This window comes from Lepidochelys olivacea, assembly GCF_965140295.1.
Source record: "Lepidochelys olivacea isolate rLepOli2 genome assembly, chromosome: 13".
In the NCBI taxonomy this organism is placed as follows: domain Eukaryota; kingdom Metazoa; phylum Chordata; order Testudines; family Cheloniidae; genus Lepidochelys; species Lepidochelys olivacea.
In genome coordinates, this window is record NC_140423.1 from 21,128,031 (window position 1) to 21,149,030 (window position 21,000).

General features: G+C 50.9%; 1 protein-coding gene across 1 annotated transcript; it reads left to right on the plus strand.

Moving 5' to 3' along the window:
* The first annotated feature begins 506 nt into the window (after positions 1-506).
* Positions 507-20,964, plus strand: EMILIN3 (elastin microfibril interfacer 3). The gene is made up of 4 exons (XM_084645227.1): positions 507-1,056; positions 5,768-5,890; positions 13,923-14,170; positions 16,356-20,964. The coding sequence occupies exons 1-4, from the start codon at positions 848-850 to the stop codon at positions 18,248-18,250; spliced, it is 2,475 nt and encodes an 824-aa protein (XP_084501353.1). The 5' UTR covers positions 507-847; the 3' UTR covers positions 18,251-20,964.
* The last annotated feature ends 36 nt before the right edge of the window (positions 20,965-21,000 follow it).

The window sequence follows — 21,000 nt, forward strand, 5'->3', positions numbered from 1 at the left end:
CCTCGCCAGGAGTGAAGAGCTGAGACCCCATAAAGGGCCTTTCATTCTGGCCAATGGCTCTCCTCCCCGCCCCCCATCCACCCTCTTCTTTTTCTTCAGGTGACTCTCCAGGAGGGATGGGTCCCTGAGAGAACCATGGGCAGCTGGGATTTCCAGCTCCTGAAGGGCCTGCTCCAAAAAGGATTTGAGCTGGAGAGTGAAAGGGACACTTCTATAATGCCCCCATCCCCTAAACTTCCTCCCCATCCCCCCAACTCCCATCCCTGCTTTTGTCTCCTTCTCTCCTGTCCCTCCCTCTCTGCCCACCTACTGCATCTTTCTCTCCCCTCCCTGCTTCTCTCCCCCTTTTTTTTAACCTCTTGTGTGATGCTGCCCGGTGGGGGGGCTCGCTCCCTCTCTGGCTGGGGGGAGCATTCCAAGGGCCTGGAGGAGGGGATGGGTGGAAGATTATGCTAATCCAGGGAGATGGACCCGCCTTTCCCCCTGCCCTCGTGGAGCTGGGGCTGGTGAGGAGCCTGCAGCAGGGGAACGGCAAGTAGGGTACAAAAGAGAGCCAGGGAGAGGTGGAGCGGACAGCGACGGCAGCCTCTGCCTCTCCAGCGGGCAGAGGGACAGGGGCGCTCTCCTTCACCTTTGCTGCCCTCACCCTGTCTATTTATAGGATTTCCTACTCCCCCACCCCCCTGGAGAGGGTAAGAAAACCCGTCCTTGCAGCTTCCCCCTGCGCTGCCGGATCCTCTGCATTTCCCAAGCCGAGCAGCAGAGCCTCGCATCGGATCCTCAGTGGCAAGGAGGAGAAAAGGTTACAGAGCTAGCTGCCGAGCTCCCCCGCTCTCTCCCTCCTCGGATGGGCGGAAAGAACATGAGCAGGACAAGTGGAAACTCTCTCTTCTGGGTTTTCTCCTACCTCTGCCTGGGGACGTTGGTTTCCCCGACCCATGCCAAAGGGACCTATTTCCACCACCCCGCCCCTGTCTCTTACAATAACCGCTACAATCTTTATACCTCAGGATCTAGCCCGCAGCTGAGCCCCGGGAAGCCCATGGGGAAGCACAAGTAAGTGTGGCTCCTCGCTGTCTCCTCTTCCTTTTCAGCTCTGTCTCTTTCCCCGTTGAATTGACTAGAGAACGCAGGCTGCTCGATTTCACGGCCGATCCGCTTCATGGGGGGGGGGGGGGCAGTGTGGAAGCGAAGGCAATGGAAAGGAAATCGGAGCTAGATTCAGTACATTCGCTCAAAGGCGTCTGAACTGGGCGCCTAGTTACCGAACCGGAGCGGCGGGTGGGAAGCGCATGTATTTCTGTATTGAATCTGAAATGCTCAGGCAGAAAGGCGGGGCGGGGTGGGGAGAGGGGAATGGGATTAAAAAAATGTAACTCCCCTCCTCCCCTCTCCTTCATTTGCTCCAGAGCTCTCTCTCCCCGTGAAAAAAGGACCGATGTGGGGTTATGGCAGAACTCAGACGAATAAAGAAATTATTGGAAAGGAGAGGTCGATGCTGGCAGTGCCAGCCAGAGGTTCCCAAAACCCCGGTAACTTTTCCCAGCTGCCGCTGTTAAAAGCTCAGGCTGAAGCTCTAACGCTGCTAGCCACAGGTGGCTACCAGGGATAGAGCCAGCATAGTCCTCGCCGTGTACCGCGCTAGCTACTGGCCAGCAATTTGTACCATCGGTGGCTGCCTGCCTTGGCTCCTAGCGGCAGTGAGGCGGGGTTTGCCACGTGCTTCTGGGGCTGAGGGGTAGAAAGGGCGGTCAGTCAGCCGGTCTCCCCAGCTTCCTTTCCTAGGGCACCCGCCTCCTGCGAGAGCCGGAACTGGAGGCTAGCGAGGGGCTCTCTGGGAGACTTGCGTGCCTTAGCGGTCATCTCCAGAGCGTCTCTTGCGCTGGCAGCGCTCCATGGACTCTTTGGCTTGCCATGTCCCCCCAGTGGTGCTCTCTCTCTCCTTCCCCCAGCCCCTCCTATTTATAATACCCTCTGTCCCATTAGCTGCTGCAGCCCATTGGCATCCACTGGTGGGAAATGTCTCCAGCCCCAAGCCAGAATGGGCCAGTGTTGTGCACCAACCCAATGCCATCCCTCCCTGGCACCCCACCCTGCACCCCGTGCCCTGTCCTTCCAGAGGGGAGGCCATACAGAGGAGGAAGATGCTTTGCTTCTGCTACTCAGGCTCTGTATAGTGGGGCTACTCGGCAGCGGAGTTGGGGAGCCAATATCAATTTCTCCCTAGACACATGCTCAGCCCCCCTCCCCATCCTCTCTCTCTTCCCGCACCAGCCTGCCCACCTATTGAGTCCTGGGAAGGGTTGAATTGCAGAGAAGGACAATTCTCTGGGGGAGTTCTCTGGCCTGTGCTATGCAGGAGGTCAGCCTAGCTGGTCACGCTGGTCCCTCTGGCTTCAGAATCCATGAAAACTCAACCTTGATCCATTCAGTGGGAGAGCTGGATTGTCTCTTCCCTTCATTTTCTAGGGAGCTCAGAGCATGGCCTGTGCTGGGCAGAATCCAAATCCCTAATCTCTTTACTTTGGCATGAGTTTCACACTCATAAAAACAAGGTGCTGATAATACTAACTGTAGCCCAGCACAGTGCAAACAGGGCTGGGGAAGCTACACACCCCTCTCTAACCAATGCACCAGTCCTGACTGGCTTCCCCCTGTTGTTCCAGACTTGGGCTTCTTCGCTCCAGGCAGACAGCCCCTGCTGTGTTAGCCCTTCTCCTCTCCTAAGTAGACCCTGCCGCTGCTGCCTGAATAATATGATGTTCTGGGATGTGTCTAGAAGGGTGCCTTAAGATTGAGGCTGAGACCCTCAAACTCAGTGCACGTGTGACTGAAAGGTGAAGGTCTCCCAGGTCCCAAGGCAGCAGCTCCTCGGGTCCACTACTGGTTTTGGTCAGGGTGCAGGTGGAGGTTGGAGAATTGTAGCCGTTTCCTCACGTGGGGCTGAGCAGCCAAACAACAAAACCATTTCACATTTGAAGAGCTGTCTTTCCCTGTCTCTAGGCAATGTGTCCCAAGCCCCATGAGCTCACTCATCCCCATCTGCTTTATCCCATGGACCCACTGTATGCAACTCAGTGTTTGGCTTTGTCCTTGCACCCTCATCTTCTCCCGCCGTGCCATCTGCTGTGTCCCTGTGCCCTTAATCCTTCTCCTCTCTACACTTCTCTGCTATCTCTGCCCCGCATTCTGAACTTCTCAGCACATCCCCATCTGCTTCTCCCCACCGCCCAGTGGTTTGCTGGAATTGCCTCAGCGTCCCTCTGTTCTAGCACTGCCCCTGTACTCTTCCCCCTGGGCCTGCCTCTGCTGCCCTCAATCCCTCTCTCCAGCACCCAGTTGGATTGTGTTGTGCTTGCTGCCCCACTGTGGCTGGCTCACCTCCCGTATCGTCTACACTTGGTTACAGTCTGCACATTAATTGAAAGGGCTCCGTTACTTGGCAGCACGTTCCCACCGTGAGAAAAAGAACGTGTCAAAGCAGACTTGCCTAACTGGACATCCAAGGCAGAAGCAACCTGGGTACTTTTTGATTCACCCAGCGGCTTGCTCAGTGCAAGCATTGTGCCTACAGGCGGAGGCCTAGGGATCCTACCTTTTTGCAGTCACCAGCCAGTCCAACTCCCATTTGTGAGAACTCCTAGCATGAGCTATTCAGGAAGCTCCCTCTTTTTCCTACTGTCAACAGCCATGCTGCACTCCATTGGAACAAGCTGCCCAGTAAGTGTTCCCATCACTAACTTGGGTATAAGGCAGGTAGTAGGTCCCCCCGCCCGCCAGCCTGTGATCCTGTATTCACTGGACATGGAACCAAGTGTAACCCACGTTAGATGTTACTAAGACCCTATCTCCACCCTAGGAATGACCATGGTAAAGGACCTGGTTGCAATACAGTTGTTCCCCAGCAAAGCAAAGAGGTGAATTAGCCTGGCAACGTAGGTAGGATGAACTATGGTTGAATCCTGTTCTCAAGCCATGCTAAAGCTTTGGACATTGGACAGAGCTGTGGGGAACATGGTTCAGTCCTGCCTACACCTCCACGCAAGGTTTCAGAGCACTGCTGGAACCAGGAGCAGGGGAACCCGAGCTCTGTGCTTATTCTGGCAAATGGCAGATGCTGGCAAAAATCTGAAGCAACCACATGAGGACCTGTGGGACTCACCTCCAACACTGTGAGAGTGGTTTAGTAGACAGAAGGAGCCATTGCTTCAGGAGCCTAGCCATTAAGTGCATGGTGAAGCCAGCAGCCAGGAAGAGTCCTGTGCTCTGGGAGCCTCTCCTGAGAGCCTGGGGAGAAGGAAAGAGCCAGGTGCATGGGGAAGCAGACAGCCTGGATCTGTCTTGCAGCCCAGGGCTCCAACCCTAGAGTGTAAACATACAAAGGAGGCAGAACTGAGCTTCTGCAAGGTTGCTGAGCTCTAAGCCAAAGAGCTGAATCCAGACTTCTCAAGCTTTGCTGGAGAAGTGCAGCTATTTAGCTGCATCCCATTGATCCTGGCAAGAGATACTTGGATGCATTCATGCCCATCTTGTGGGAAATGCTGGTACTGAGATCTCAGACCCTGTCCCAGTGCAGATACATCAGCTGTTGTACTTCCTTAAGTTTGCCTGGGACAGCACTCATGTCGCAGACAGCAGCATGTGGGTGAAGAGCTAAGAGCAATGTACTCCCTTTCTTGGTTGTTGTTCTGGGGGTTGTTATTTCAAGCAAAGGGTGGGGAAAGCCCTTGGTGTGGGGGTCCCACGAGAGAAGGGTATGTGTACAGTGTATTAGGGATAGGAGAACCAGCCCAAATTTAATCAGAACCCACCTAACCCTGGGGCTTCTCACACATTTGAAAGTGTTTGACTGACTTGCTTTGCCTGTTCCCACTCCCAAGTCACAGCCAGGAAGGGAAGCAGCAGCACCAGAATATAGGGGAAGCAACTAGCCTTGTGGTCTTGCTGACCCAGACAACTAGAAAGCCCTGGAGATCTTGCAAGCTGATCTCCTGAGAAAGCCTGAGCAAAGACATTCAGGCACAATGAAATGAGCATCCATGGCCCAATCCTGCCAGCCCTGGGCAGATGGAGCTCCCGCAAGCTCAGGTAGAGATCCGCACAGATAGCCCCCAACCATACATCTGAACCACTCCCAGGAGGGGAACAGTGCAGACATGATCAAGAAAGCTCAGAGTTATGTACCTTGCTGTCAAGCCTCAGGGCTTGCGCTGAAGGAGCTCCTCATGGCCTGGGACCCAACATGTCCACCATTACTATATAGTACAGCTCCTCATTGAAGCCCCAGTGGTTTACATGTGTCCTAGTGAACCAAGAGGCAGGCCCTCTGTCACCATGCTTGCATGGCATGATATAAACCTGAGTGGTCACAAAGATGCTTCAGGTTAACAAATGCAGAGGCCGAGCACAACACGGGATCCAGGCTGGGGCATCCAGGTGACATTCATCTATCCCTGTTCCTTCCCAGGAGACCCCCTCCACTCTGAGCTCTCTTGCTGTGACTTTTCCAGGTCAGTGGTGTTAGCTAATTCATTATTCCAAGTGAATGAACAGATGGAGGGAGCCCCCTAGCAGCCTAACCCTAGTAGAGACCTTAGTAGCAAATGCTAGCCAGGTGCAGGTAAACTCTGAACTGGAGGGTTTTTTGAGTCTCTCCCTTGGAAATGGACTTTGGTAGCAATGCCCCGTTCTCCTTCCCTTTTCAGGGATTCCTAGCTGCTGTTTCTGGGCAGTGGCTTGACTGTGTTCTGCTTTGTTTCCACTGCAGGAGCTACTGTGCGTATGTGGTGCAGAGAAATGTTACATGCACCCTGCAGGATGGGGTGGAGAGCTACGTGAAGGCAGAGTATCACAAGTGCAGCTGGGGGCCCAAGTGCCCCGGGAAAGTCCTGTGAGTACATGTTGGACATAGCCATGGGAGTGGCATGGTGAGATCCCATGGTCATTTAGACTGAACACTAGCCCTAGTGTAACACATATGCAATACAAGTGTGCTGCTTTCATGCCACTGTCCCAGGGCTGGGCCACATGCATCCTGCATGGATGAAGCTTATCTGGCTTTCTGCATACGCTAATGATGGGGAGGCAATGGGTTTGTGGGTGTAGTGGGAATTGCATCAGAAAAAGACGTTCCGTGGATGGGGTACGAGCTGGGGCTGCTCGTCCCCAGGAGCTCAAAGCATTGACCTTTCAGTTTGAGTATTAATACCCTCATTTGACAGATGGGAAACCATAGTATAGGGAGGTGAAGCAACATGCCCAGAATCACACAGTCAATCAGTGGTGAAATCATTTACAGACCCCTGTATACAGTGTTCATTTCTGGCCAGCCTATCTCAAAATATACAGCAGCAACAGAAGGCAGTTCAGAGACAGGCAGAGAGAGCCAGTAGACTTCTGAATGAGGAGAGACTGGAAGGATGGGGATGGTTTAGTTTAGAGAGATAACTGAGTGGACATGTTAGAAGTACACAAAATATAGAATGATACAGAAATGATAAATCATAATAATACCCAGCTCGCATACAGCACTTTTCATCCATAGATCTCAAAACACTATACAGAGGAGATTGGTTCATTTTACAAATGGGAAAACTGAGGTACCGAGAGGAGACATGCCTTGTCTAAGGACAGCAACCAAGCCAGGAACAGAACCCAAGTCTTCCGAGTCCTAGGCCAGCATGCCAACCACCTTTTCACCTAGTCCATCCCACCTTTTCCTAGGAGCATCCTATTTACTATTTCACAGCACAGAGAACAGCTAGCAGAACAGAAAAGCAAGGCATTCAAAACCAGTCAAAGGATATACTTTTCTTTGCAATGCATTACAAATCTGTGGCACTCATTGCCACAAGGCACCACTAAAGTCAGGAACCTTGCAAGACTCAGAAAAGGATTAGACATTTTTATGGATAGTAAAGTCAATCATAGTTGCATTAGATAAGGTATACTGACCTTCATGCTTCAGGGCATAAGCCAACCACTACCTGCCTGGGGTAGGAAGAAACCTCTCCTTGGGGAGGACATGCCAAAACTCTCCACTGCAAGGTCTGGGGGTGGGGAGATTCCACCTACCTCTGAGGCAGCTGCTGTTGGTCACTGGAGGAGACAGGATACTGGACTGCTACTAGGTGGATCCATTGGGCTGACCTGGTTTGGCAGTTAGTGTGCTCCTCTGTCTCCAAAGCCCCTGAGGTAACCACTGGACACTGATGCCATTGCCTGAGGCTCTCTGGTCTCATTTCCTAGAGCTGTCTCTGAGTGACTCAAGGAACGGGGGGGGGCAGCACAGACCCCATCCTTTTGACCCAGGAGCACTAGCCAGGACTCCCTCTGGAGCCCATTACTTCTGCTCCTTAAGCAGCCTGAGGGAATGCAACCGGAGAAGCTCACTGCACTATGACCTAGAAGTGAACCCGTGTCTCCTTGGCGACAGCACCCATCCTAGTGCACTAACCACTAGGTCCCTGGGCCATCTAGACTCATGGGGCAAGACAAACGTGCCCAGTGGGTTTTCCCTTTCCTTCCCCCATGGTGCTGCTCCCATGGAGGGAGCCGGTCCCTTGCCCAGGCATTAGACTGCTTTGAAGAGCAAACAGACTATTTCTGAAAGCAGACACCCTTAGTTTTTTTATTTCCTTTTTATTTTATTTTTTGGGGGGAGGGGTGCCATTTAAACCCAAATGCACCGCTCCCCCAGAGAGAGAAAGGACAGGTGCCCTGATGCCCCAGACCTACCACCACTCTGCTCCCACTGCGGAGATAAGGGGCAGGAGAGAATTGTGTGGCAGAGGGATCACTCAAGACCTCTGACCCACTTAGGGAGCAGAAGGGCAGCCTCTGATCCTGCCCAGTCCCTGCAGTCTGGAGAAAACCTGTAGTGGGTTTGCAGTTTGGAGACACCCCCCCACACACACACACCAGCACATCTCCCACCCTTCTTTCTGACCAAACCTGCTCTCTCTTCCCATCTCCCACCAAGAGGATGAATGGATGAGGCCCACCTGTGGTGTGATGGTCTCCAGTGAGTCATGCACTTTTGCTACCCACAGGCCCTCATGCAGTAGCCCCATCCCACCAACCTGCAGCAGGAATTAAATCAAGTTTCTGTCCCATTCGTGGAGTAAGGCAGCCCAACGCAGCTGTATCCACAGTGTCAAGATTGGATGAACTCACATGCTTTATGGAGGTGGCCTAATAGGTTCCCCCTCCATGAGCACCTGCCTCAATTCATCTGGCAAGGATTCTAAACAACCTCACTGTAATGGCTGGGGGAGAGCGGGAGAGCTAGCTGCGGGGCGGGGGTCAGCAGAAAATTCCAATAAAAATTAATGTTGGTTTTGCCAACATTTTTAATGAAAATTTACAGAAACATTTCAATTTGGAACATCTGCCAGAGTGCCTCCTGCTTCCATTCTCTTCTAGGAGGTGGCTCTCTCTTCGGCCTACATCTCCCATGATACACCATGGTGAAGAGGAGGCGGAGCATCATGGGACTCCCTGGTCATAGTGCATCCTGGGAGTTGTAGTCTGGGAGGGGAACTTCCTAGAGAAGAATGGGCAACTGAACTACAACTCTCCTGAGGTACTGGAGCAGCATATTTTGGTTGTCAGGAGTTAGTTGTTGGCTTTTTATCTGGTTTTTGTTTTTTTGAGGATAAGTCCAATATTTCTGTGGAAAAGACACAATTTTGGTGAACACTTTCATTTTGTCAATAATCCAATTTGATCGAAAAAATTTGATCAGCCCAAGTCCAGGGTTCAAATGCAGGGGGGGAGAAGGTGTAGACCATGGAAAGGGAGCCTGCCGGTCTCCTGTACTAGGAAAGTATTTTTAAATTCCCTGCCATTTAGTAATGGTCCAAGGGAAAACCCTGGCTGTTCAGCAAACCTAGGGCTGGAATAAGACGATTTCCTTTCTGCTTCGCTAGTATCTGCATCCAAGAAGCTAAGAATTTGTATGGACATTAATTTGGCCTCTCACTGCCTGATACCTAAGCAGGATTGTGATCCCATCCCCCTCTCACTGATGGGCAAGCTACCCCAGAGAGGTTAAGGATCTGATTATCAGAGCCCCCACATCTCACACTGAAGCCTGGGGAAGCTATGAGTGCTCAGCACCCATGCAAATCAAGCCTGAAAAGGTCTTTCACTGAGCTCAGGACATCAGGTGCATGCTGGGTGCCAAGTTCTCTTGGAAACCTGATTGGCATCTCAGCAGCAGGGCTAAAGCAAAACCCAGGAGCCATGACTCTCAGCCTTTGCTATGCTCACTGGCAGAGAGATTTTGGTAGCGTCACTTGAGTAGGAGGAGAATGAATGAATTCCAGCAAAGCCAGGGAAATCCCCACATTTCCCCCCTCTCTCCCAAATATCATAACCACTAGGAACCTTACAGTTGTCACTATGCTGCATTCTGTAGCTTGCGTGGGACTTCTGTGAGATTGGGGAGAGGGAAAACTCAGACCGTCCTGCTTCCAAAAGGCCCATACTTACCACTTGAGCGAAAGGAGAATCTCTGCTAGCTGATAGTAGTATAGGGCCTATGAAACACCATTTTGAGTCCATCCAGTGGAAAGCAGTAGTGCACACATGAAAGCCTGTTCTTTATATGCATCCATAGTTATTCAAACTCACTCTCAAGCATCTGGGGTTGGCAGGAGTTCACCCAGGGGTGCTGGAAAAATTTTTATAGTGAGAGTGCTGAGGCCCATTGACCTAAACTGTAAACCCTGTATTTAATGGAAACCACTTCAAGCCAGGGGTTGCTGCAGCAACCCCTGCACCCCTAGTTCCAGCACCCATGAGTTCACCTCACTTGGACACGGGTGTAAAAGCTCCTCCTAGCTGACACCGTGCTGCACAATGACACTCACAGCACCACTGCAGCAGTGGGGCTAGAACCGAGCTTTAAAAGCTCAGCCTGGCCTCCGCCACTTGAGCTAAGGAGGGTCTCGCTTGTCCTGGCGCAGGATCTATGACAAAGTTGCACTGCTCGAATGCTCCCCACTAGAGGGCAGCAGTGCACAGAGTGTATCTGCTAGCTAGCCAGCTGGTTGGCAACCAGCCCCACTGAACATTGCCCTGCTCCCGCTCCCTGGCCCGTTGCATCTCTTCAAACACACACACGGTGAACCCATAGCATTTGCTGAAAGAGGCCGCATTGGCCAGCTGCACTTTTTACAGCGCTTGGAATGCTGCACACAAGAGAGAGGCAGTTTTTCCAGGCCCTGTTGATCCAGCTGCAATAAATACTTCCTGTTGCTGGCATGCAGGGAGTTGGGGGGTGGGTTCTTAATTGCAGAAGGGCAGTGTGTTCCTCAGCGTGAGTGGTGCCAGAGGGCAGCGCGGCAAGGCTGGGAGCACCTCGTGCGCCAGACGCCTTGCTCGCCCCATCCCAACTTCTACTTACAACGCCCCTGCCTCTGCCAAGAGCGACAGGCTGCAGCCCAAACGTCTGCACAGAGCCAAGGTGATGGCTTGTGCCAATGTTATTATTGACAGTGGCTGAGCTCGGCGGCTTTTACTGTGCACCACGATATTTCCGGGCAGGTTTAAACACTCTATAAAAAATACCATAGGAACCTGGAGGCTTCTGGACGGAGGAACAATAAAAAGCGAGCTGGTTTTTCCAGCCCCTGCTCCCCCTTTCTGACCCACGCTTCTGTTGCCAATTGAACAAACAGCAGCTCACGGCAGGTTCCTGCGCAGCGTGGCATTCCATGCGGGCTGGCCAAAAAGAGGCTGGAGGAACCGGCCGCTGAGCAAAACCCTTCCCAGTGGCCAGGGACTCACCAGAAAACAACCAGAACAAGCCCTCCTTTCCTAAGCACATTGAAAGCAGCTGAGCTAGAGCAGCCCTGTGACCGTAGCCCTATGATGCTCTCCCTTTGCAGAAGGGTGCAGGGTTCTGAGTGTGTACTTGGCCATGTACGTATAAATCAGTGCCAGTATACATCCACCTGTGTACGTACTAGGGTATGTATGCAGCTTATACACCCACATCCAAGTGAATACAGCAGGGGTGCAGGAGATGTGCACGTGCATCCAAGGCTGTGCATGTCAGTTCATGCCTTGCACCTCATGTCAGCATCCCTTGTATCAGTGCATGTCTGTGTCTGTGTGCATTAGAACAACATAAGGTGCTCCCCAATGGGCGAAGACCCTGCCTTTGTGCTTGACGTCCGGGTAGCATATTCCCCATACCATGCAGTAATGCACATGCAGAGTTCTTGCAAGGTGGATGGAAAGCTGAGAGGCCCAGCTCAATAAATGTTTGAGAGAGTTGAACATTTTCAGTGTCGCAGTTTCCACTTGAAAATGCTGTCTGCAAAATCAAAATGGTTCATAGGAATGTTGATTTCAACTAAGCTTAACAAAAAAAACCAAACTATTTCAGTCAAAATGGAGTATTTTGTTTCATCTTGCTCAGTTTTTCTTGTTTTGACTTAATTTTGTTGACATTTATATTAATATGATTATATTGCTACATATAATATAAATATATTGGGTCTCAAGGGTGGCAAAGTGTTTTGTTCTGGTGATTGCAATGTTTCCAAAGTGCAATATATCAGAATTTCCATTCCATGATAAATTTCAACTTTTTGTTCCCACTCGGACCCAAAGGAATTTCAAAATGTTAGAATTTCCTGCAGAACAGCAATTCCATTTTCAGAGCAGCTCGAACAGTGGTTCAACTCACTTTGGGAGCAAAGATTCGGGTCTGTTTTCATTTTGTCCCAATTGGTTCCCACATACTCAGTTCACACAAGGTCACTGGAACTCTAGCAGGGATGAGGCCTAGAGAGAAATGGGGAGCGGGGGGGGCGGGGTGGCAGCAGGGGTAGTTTACTCCTGTCCTAATGATAGCTGTTGAATTCCCATTAGCGACACCCCTGATAAGCTAGAGTGAGGGGAAGATGAGGTGGGATTAAGGTAGAGGGTGTGCTGTTTGAAACAGGCAGAGGAAGACACTAAACTGGGAGGAGAGGTAGATATGCTGGAGGGTAGGGATAGGATAAAGAGGGCCCTCGACAAATTAGAGGACTGGGCCAAAAAAAATCTGATGAGGCTCAACAAGGACAAGTGCAGAGTCCTGCACTTAGGATGGAAGAATCCCATGCACCGCTACAGACTAGGGACCGAATGGCTCGGCAGCAGTTCTGCAGAAAAGGACCTAGGGGTTACAGTGGACGAGAAGCTGGATATGAGTCAACAGCGTGCCCTTGTTGCCAAGAAGGCCAATGGCATTTTGGGATGTATAAGTAGGGGTATTGCCAGCAGATCGAGGGACGTGATCGTTCCCCTCTATTCAACATTGGTGAGGTCTCATCTGGAGGACTGTGTCCAGTTTTGGGCCCCACACTACAAGAAGGATGTGGAAAAACTGGAAGGAGTCCAGCAGAGGGCAACAAAAATGATTAGAGGACTGGAACACATGACTTATGAGGAGAGGCTGAGGGAACTGGGATTGTTTAGTCTGCGGAACAGAAGAATGAGGCGGGATTTGATAGCTGCTTTCAACTACCTGAAAGGGGGTTCCAAAGGGGATGGATCTAGACTGTTCTCAGTGGTAGCTGATGACAGAACAAGGAGTAATGGTCTCAAGTTGCAGTGGGGGAGGTTTAGGTTGGATATTAAGAAAAACTTTTTCACTAGGAGGGTGGTGAAACACTGGAATGCGTTACCTAGGGAGGTGGTGGAATCTCCTTCCTTAGATATTTTTAAGGTCAGGCTTGAGAAAACCCTGGCTGGGATGATTGGTCCTGCTTTGAGCAGGGGGTTGGACTAGATGACCTCCTGAGGTCCCTTCCAAACCTGATATTCTATGAAGGATAGTCCCGTTGTTAAATCCCAGCTCTGCATTCTAGGGTTAGCTCTCTGCCCCATTATTAAGGGGCCCTAGGATGTGTCTCTTAAGCCTCTCTCCCACTTTCCCCTTCTGTAAAATGTGGGCAGTAAAATCTGCCATGCAGGGATATTGTAAAGCTCACTCCATCATTCCCCATTAGTGAAGGACTTTGAGAGTCTTGGGTGGCAGGCAGAGAGTGAGGTGCAGAGGGTTATAACAACAACAACATCCACCCAACCCACAATGCTTCCCACAAGGGAAAATACAGATATTGGGCACTGCTGCCCTCTATTGCTTAATATCAGTAATTTTAGAGCAAATATGGCAAGGGGTGGTTTATTGTAATGATGTTCCATTCTAGAAATGTTCTCCAAAATACAGCAGTCTTTCGAAAGGTATTTGACCAGTCCTGAAACATTCCACAGGAGAGATCTCCCTCCCACATGCAATTCTATGGAGTTATTAACAAACAAATGTTGGAAAAGGTTTCTCTTTTAAAATTCTGTAACATGGGAGTCATTTCCACCAATGCCTCGGAGATTTGTCTTTCTCACAGAGGCAGTCATTTACGGTCTATTTGTGCAAGCTTTAGCAAAATGAGGCCCTTTGCAGTTGCCCTCCAGATACTACTGCAATACCTAGGTTTAATACAAATTATATTGCTATTGGTCTTTGATTTTCGTAAGTGAGAGTCACAGCAAAGAAAAGAAAGAAAGGTGCATAAGCAATCCTTCGCACGTTCTCCCCCTTCCATCCATAGATGTCTTGTCGACCTGATTGTAAGCTCATGGGGGCGGGGAGCTGTGTCTTGCTCTGTTTGCACAGTGCATGGTGCAAGCTCAGTCGAGGCCTGTAGGCAGTTACAGCTGGGCCTAGATCCACACACATGACAGTGTGTGGGCTGGGAAGAGAAATGCCAATAACAGTTACTATTCATCTCCAGCATGCCAAGACAGGTGGCTGATTCAGGCCCCCCTTCTGTTATAAAGTGCTAGAGCTCTAGATTTCAGCTCGTTAACACTGCTCTCCCTTCCTTCCTTCCTTCCTCCCTCCCTCCCTCATCTCCAAAAAGGTACCGCACCTTCTACAGACCCAAGTACAAGATTGGCTACAAGACAGTGACTGAGCTGGCATGGAGGTGCTGCCCAGGACTCATGGGAGAAGGGTGTCATGACAGCCCTACAGATCAACCAGGCCTTCTGCCCCAGCGCCCCAGCCCTAAGATTCCTCCTGGTCACAAGATGTTTCCAGGTCCTAGAGTTCCTCCCCATCCCCAAATCCACCCTGAGCCGTTTCCAGGTCCAAAGAAGAACCACTATGGTGAGTGATGGAGCTCTCCCCGGAGAGCGGCATTGCCTTTGATTTCACACCCACAGGTTATGGTTTCACAGAACCTAATGACACAGTCAGCCCTGTTGTTAGCACTCTCAGTAGAGACAGCCAGGACAGAGGCCTGCTCACGCGCAAGTTAATTACTGCAGTGGCTATATGTCAACATAACTCAAATCGACTTAATTTTGTAGCGTAGACTCATAAGGAAGATTCTCTCCAGCTCAGGCTTGAGCCACAACAACAGGGCAACATGAGGAAACTTACATTACTGCAGTTGCCAGAGCCGTACTGGTCCTTAAATCAGAGAACTTCCCTCACCCAGGCTGTTAAAGCACCTTTCACCTGTGCACAGTGTTGGTTGTAGCTGGACTCCTGCAGCATTTCGTGGGGCTGGGTTTCTCACTCTCACTGAAATATGGATCATTTGGAGACAAAGTCAGAGAATTGTAGGATTCATAGATGTTTATAAGGCAAGTTGGGTTTTAGGGCCAAATTGATGGAAGGTATTTCAACAGGTTCCAGCAGCCCATTCCAGCTGAGCTAACTTCTGCAGCAGAGTGGCTACAAGGTACCCACGAAAAAGGGGCAGCAGGAACTAATAGAGGGTGTTTTGAAATATACAGTCCCGGCCCTTTAAAAAATTCCTCCCATGTCACAAAAATGGAGCAGCTTTGTTATACTAGGGCTCAGCAGAAATCACCCTCCAGGCAGGAAATTCCTTGCAGGGCAGATAGGACTCCAAAGAGTTGAATCCCAGCCCTTTAGGCAGCAGAGAGGCACGTCTTACCTTTCAGAGGGCTGGGCCTGAACAGATGCTCCTCTACTTTCTTTGACACAGCCCTGCTTTTCCAAGGCTGCTCCTACCTGCAGTGCTAACAATCAGGAGATTTCCCTAGTGCTGGGGGCTTGTCTGCGTTCTAAACATGTGCTCAGGGGTCGGGGGAGGTAATCACTGACCAAGTTGCACAGCTAAGTAAGCATGGAGCAATGTGCCTCCAATTTTCTGGAGACAGGGGGGAAAAGAGGCAAGAGATGGGGCAGGGATTTGGGGTTTGAACAGCCAGGCTTGCTCGCACTTTACCTTGTAGGGAACACAAAGAGAGCTGGTAAATTAGGGCCTGAGTCAAAGCCCACTGAAATTAATGGGAGATGACAGTAGACTTTGCATTAGGCTGCTGCAGAACACACCTAGCTGGAGCATCTGTACGTACAGACATCCTGTAGAGGCTGGGGGCCCCCCTAAAGTGGGTAGCACTGAAAAGGCTCCCGATACCTAGAGTAGCCACACTGTTGGTCTCTGCTTAGGGCAGCAGGAGCCCCATGGAGTGGCAGATACACAATTTTTACAGATATTGTACAGCCAGTTCGCACTGCGGAGCAAGAGGGTGCAGAGGAAGGAGGCAGTTCTCTAGAGCTACTGGAGGCAAGTGGGATGGGACAGGACCACTGGGCTTTGCAGCCTCATCAGACTGCTCAAGCCACAGTGGCGCCCTTTCCAGCTATCCACAGCCCAACCCGTGGCCAAACGCATACAGACATCACTTCTAATGGGGACTGAACCCATCATCCCCCAAAATACAGGCTTCTACCCCATTCACTATCAGAAAAGAGCAGGGATTATACTTGCTGGATCCAGGTATTAGAGGGAGACATGAAATCAGGCCCAGAGAGCCACAGTCATTACTACACAAAGGGAGCAGAGGAATAGAGACCCTGAGCTATTCACCACCCATCCCCTTGCAGTTATGGCCTGCAGCTGTATAGACATAAGAACACAGGGGGTTTGTCTACACTGCAGTTAAAAACCCATGGCTTCCCCATGCCAGTTGACTCAGGCTCATGAGGCTCAGACTAAGGGGCTGCTTAATTGCAGTGTAGATGTTGCAGATTGGCTCGGGGACCATGTGAGGTGAGCTGCAACCCAAGCCAGAACATCTACACTGCAATTAAGCTGTCCCTTAGCCTGAGCCAGGTGGCTCAGGCTAGCCACAGGTTTTTAATTGCATTGTAGACATACCCAGGAAGGCCAGATGGGCTGCTTGCCGTGCTAACCATCTGAATACCAGAAGGCTGAATGCAAGCAACAGGACGGGCGGAAGTCAGAATTAAGGCAGAGAAAGCTGTAGTAGTCGTCGTCGTCGTCATCTTCCTCTCTGTTTCTTCTCTGATGTAGGCAGGAAGATACCTGGCATCTTTGGGGACAGGCTGGACCGGCTGGAAGAGGAGGTAAGGCGCCTCTCACAGTCCTACGACAGCCTGCACAATGTGGTGAGCGGGCTGGGGGACCACCTGCGTCTGGCCATCCAAGAGGACACCAACAAGATGATCGGGTCCCTGATGAACAGCCCAAGTGTGCCTGACTCAACGGTGGGCTTTGGGGTCATTCCTGATGGGATTGTGGATGTGGCTGACAAAGCAGACATTGCCACCTATCCACCCGTGGGTGAGATCCTAGCCAAGGTGAGCGAGGTGAGTGATGTGCTGAAGACCAAGACAGATTTGCTCAATGAGGTGCACGGCCTGGTCCTGGACCATGATGGGCAGATCAAACACCTGCTGGAATCAGCTAGGCCATCACCCCTCACCTCCATCGACATGTTGGAGGAGTACATGGACACCCGGCTGAGCAACCTGCGAGCAGAGCTGCTGGATGGCTTTGAGAAGAAGCTGGTGAAAATCCAGAGCACATGTGACTTCAGGATCAAGGAGGTGCAACAGCAGTGTGAGGAGGAGAAAGCTGCCAACTTGCGGCTACAGCAGACCTTGGATGGCAAGGAACTGGAAATCAAGAAGGAGATCTCCCAGCTGGAGACCCAGATCCAAGGGTTGACGGTGGTGGAGAGCTGCTGCGGCAACCTGAACTACCTCACCGAGCGCATGGACATCCTGGAGAAGGGCCTACACAGCATCTCTGAGTCCCAGAAGAACCTGCACTCGCATCTCAATGGTGAGTTCTCCACTGTCACCCTGGGGAGCCTTGTTGAAGGGCGCTTCGAGGACCTGGAGGTGAGGCTCAATGCTACAGAGAGAGAGACTGGCAGCTGCTGCTCCAGCTTGGAGGACAGCATGATGGGCCTTGTGGGGTCAGAGTTGGACGGTGTGAGGACCTCATTTGAGGACAAAATGAGGACCTTGGAGGACAGGTTCATGACCATTGTGGGGGAGCTGAGCAATGTCAGCACCCCAGCAGGCCTGGATGGAGCCGTGATGCCCTTGCTGGAGGGAGAGCTTGCCAACGTGAGGAAGCAGACAGACGAGAGACTGGAGGTGCTGCAGAGCCAGCTCACCACCCTGGAGAACACCTGCTTACTGGGCTGCGCCTCTGCTTCCAAAGATGTGGAGACCTTCCGGACAGAAATTGAGGACTGCCAGAGCAAGAACCAGGATCTGCTGCTCAGAATGGACAGTAACAATGACCTCCTGCGCAAGCTGAACGCCACCATCCTGGAGATCCAGAGGCGGATTGAGGAGGAGGCAGCCGGCTCCCTGCAGGGCGAGATCACCCTGCTCAAGATCAACCTGAATACTGTGAGCAAGTCACTGACAGGGCTCAAGGACTCCGTCTCCCAGTACTCCAACACCGTGCTGCACGTCAACTCTTCACTGGACGAACACGAGCGCAAGATAGAGGACGAGGTGCACTCCATTCAGGAGAAGGTCAGCGACCAAGGCTCGCAGCTCATCTTCAGCAACAAGCGCGTCCTTAACCTGAAAGGCGACCTGGAGAGACTCAAAGCCAGGATCGTGAATGACCTAAGCAACTGCAAGAATGCCGCACGTGACCTGCAGAAGGAGGCGGCCCAGTTTGACAGCCGCGTAGCCCAGGTGGAAAAGATGTGCGGTGGGCTCGGTGCCATGACGGGGAGCCTGGACGTCATCCGCGATGAGCTGGAGAAGCACACAGGCAGCCTGTGGGGCTACATGGACCATATGAACGGGACATTGGCCGCCCACTCTCAGGAAATAACTGTGCTGAAGGACAACTTGCTGGATTGCCAGGCCAAAGTGACAGAGCTGGCTGAACAGGTCACCCACTTGCAAGGTGCTTCAGAGGGGAAGCAGCACTAGCTATACTGAAACCCAACTCTCTTTACCCTTGAAGAACAGAACTAACTTATATCACAGACTCTACTGTGGCAATGGGTTTTTTTTTTTTTTTAAATATATATATATAAATGGAAAGCTGCTATAATCCCTTCTCCCATTTCTTTAACTTCTTTTTCTTGCCTGAGAAAAGTGAAATCCTACAGCCCAAGTCGACCCTTTGCCATTACGGAACTGGACTGGACTTGACTTCCTTCTGGTCACTTAACAGCAGTCCTAACAATGTAGCGATATGCCTGGTCATAGCTGGGTTGTTGTTATGTAGCTATGACCCAGGAATGACAATTCAGGACCAAGCTCAAGGCAGAATCATTTTGGAGGATTGATTACTTCTGAAAGAATAAAACTCTGTATTTGTGAGGCAGGATGGACAAACTCTGTTCCTAAAGGATCACATGCATCTTACCCACTGGGGCAAAGAGATAGTCAGGGACCTGCCTTTGCAACACCCACAGGGGACATTTGGATTTTAACAGGGAAAATTCCCTCTGTACTTTGGGGAATTTTATTCCCCTTTTCAATACAATGGCTTCCATTCTATTCAGCTGAACCCAGGTTTCTGTCTCACAACTAACGCCTAAGCCAATTTAAAATTAAACGCATTCCCCACCCAGCCGTTTTGACAAGTATCATAGGGGGATATGCATTAAGACAACATATGTCTATACACAAGCCTCTTCCTTCCTGCCTACTCCAGAGTGCAATGCCTTTGTTCAGCTTCCTCCATCTTACCAGTTGTGCTATGGAGCATACAGTGTGCCCTGTTAGAGATTCAACTATTTTAAGCGTGGCATTTTGTGGGAGAGCATTTTAGGACTGTACTGGGCCTGAATTTAATAAGAACAATGGGTGCTGGGGGTCCTGTGTGTTTGCAGATCAAGGACTGCAAATTGGACACAACCCTTTGCTTGTTGCCTAAGTCACATTGGAAACCTAGGTCTCCAAAGATGAAAAGCCAGGGTATTAAGCCATGATGCCCCCCCAGCCCTGGGGAGTGAGTTAAGCAATAATGCGGCAGTAGATATGTGCAGGTGCTCTTGTCCCATAAATGGCTTTACTGCCCAAGATGTTCCAGGTCTAGATTTGGAGAAATAGGATTTGTGTATTCCCAGACTGCACAGGGCAATGGGTGTGCATGTTCACTATCCCATGGTCACGCAGACAGGAGTGGGCAACCGGAATCACATCCACTTCACATACCACAGGACCCCTGAAAGCCTTCTTGTCTATGTGACTTCCCTAGGGAGGGACTTGCTTTATCAAGAGCAGGCAGGAGGTAAGGTAAGGGGATGTCTCTCACAGTGCCTTTGAAAGCAGAACCCTTCTGGGGGTTGGGTGTATTAATCAAGGGAAGCTCAACTCAGCAGTATCATTTGGGCTTTTGGGAGATCTCCACATTTCACCCAGTTTTCCATCTGGGCTGGATGAGGCACAAAGGGGCTCAGTGAAGTGTCAGATCCCTGAGTGGTTCTGGTGAGCTAGGAATGGGGATTCACCTCACAGTGGAACCAGGAGGTGACAGGGGCCTCTGCTCCCACGTCTGGGCGATTTCACAGCTCTAATTTAATCTCACACTAGGCCTGCTTCAGTTCTTCTCTGCACCAGCTGCCACTGCAGCCCTGGGCCCTGACTTTCCTCACCATTGCTCTCTTCCACTCATTCTCATCCCGTTCTCCTCCTATTACCACATTTCTTCCCTGTAACCCATTGCACCAGAGTGTCAGGCATAGGCTGAAACTGGGCTCTGAAGAATTCGCCCCCTTTGCTCCATTTCCCCATTAAGCACATGGTAGCAGCTTGCCACATAGGATGTTTCCAGCTGTTCTCTCTCATGTGATACAGCTTTAATGCGACCCCCGGCCTGGGAGGGAAGAGCATTTCCCCTTTAGCTGTCTCAGCCCAGACAAGTAACTTACACAGTGGAAGCATGGAGCAGCACAGATAGCCCTCTACAGCAGTGGTTCTCAACGAGGGGTCTGGGGCCCCCTGGGGGGCCATGAGCAGGTTTCAGGGGGTCTGCTAAGCAGAGCCAGCGTTCGACTCGCTGGAGCCCCAGTCAGAAAGCCAAAGCCCCACCATGAGGCTGAACCCTGAACCCCCGACCTGGGGTGAAGCTGAAGCCTGAGCACCTTAGCTTTGCAGGAGACCCTGTAGTATGGGGCCCACATGACCAATTAAGAGGAAGATAAATCTCCTACTATCAAGCTTATCTATAGCCAGCGTGATAGTCTGCATTTTCAAATAGCAAGTGGCTGAGGGGAGCAGCTCCCTGGAGGTCAGAAGGAAAGTAGGATGTTAAAGCTAACACAACTGGGGAGGGGGAATAGTTTCAGATGGGACAGGGGGAGAAGTGGTGGGGAGGCATGTTGCTCTCTCAGAAATGGTGCTATATTTGAACTCTTTTCCGGCCAATCACTTGAAGAGGTCTATGCTTGGACTCTCCAGTTTAAAACTAAGTAACATGGTGTTTAAATGGGCATTTGTTGCTTTTGCAGGAGGAATCTGATTGTATCTGCATCTTTGCTCCCTAGTGGAGGTGTGGGGATTCTGGAGCAGTTGTGAAATCCTATTAAAGTCCATTTTGAATTGGTTTTTTTAAAAACTTTGTACAGTTGTTCAGATGTTAAAGCTGAAAGACTGTTTGTACTAAGAACAAAAAATAAAACTTCTTGCTGAGGTTTCTGGTATCAAATGACTCCCTTACAATTAACAGA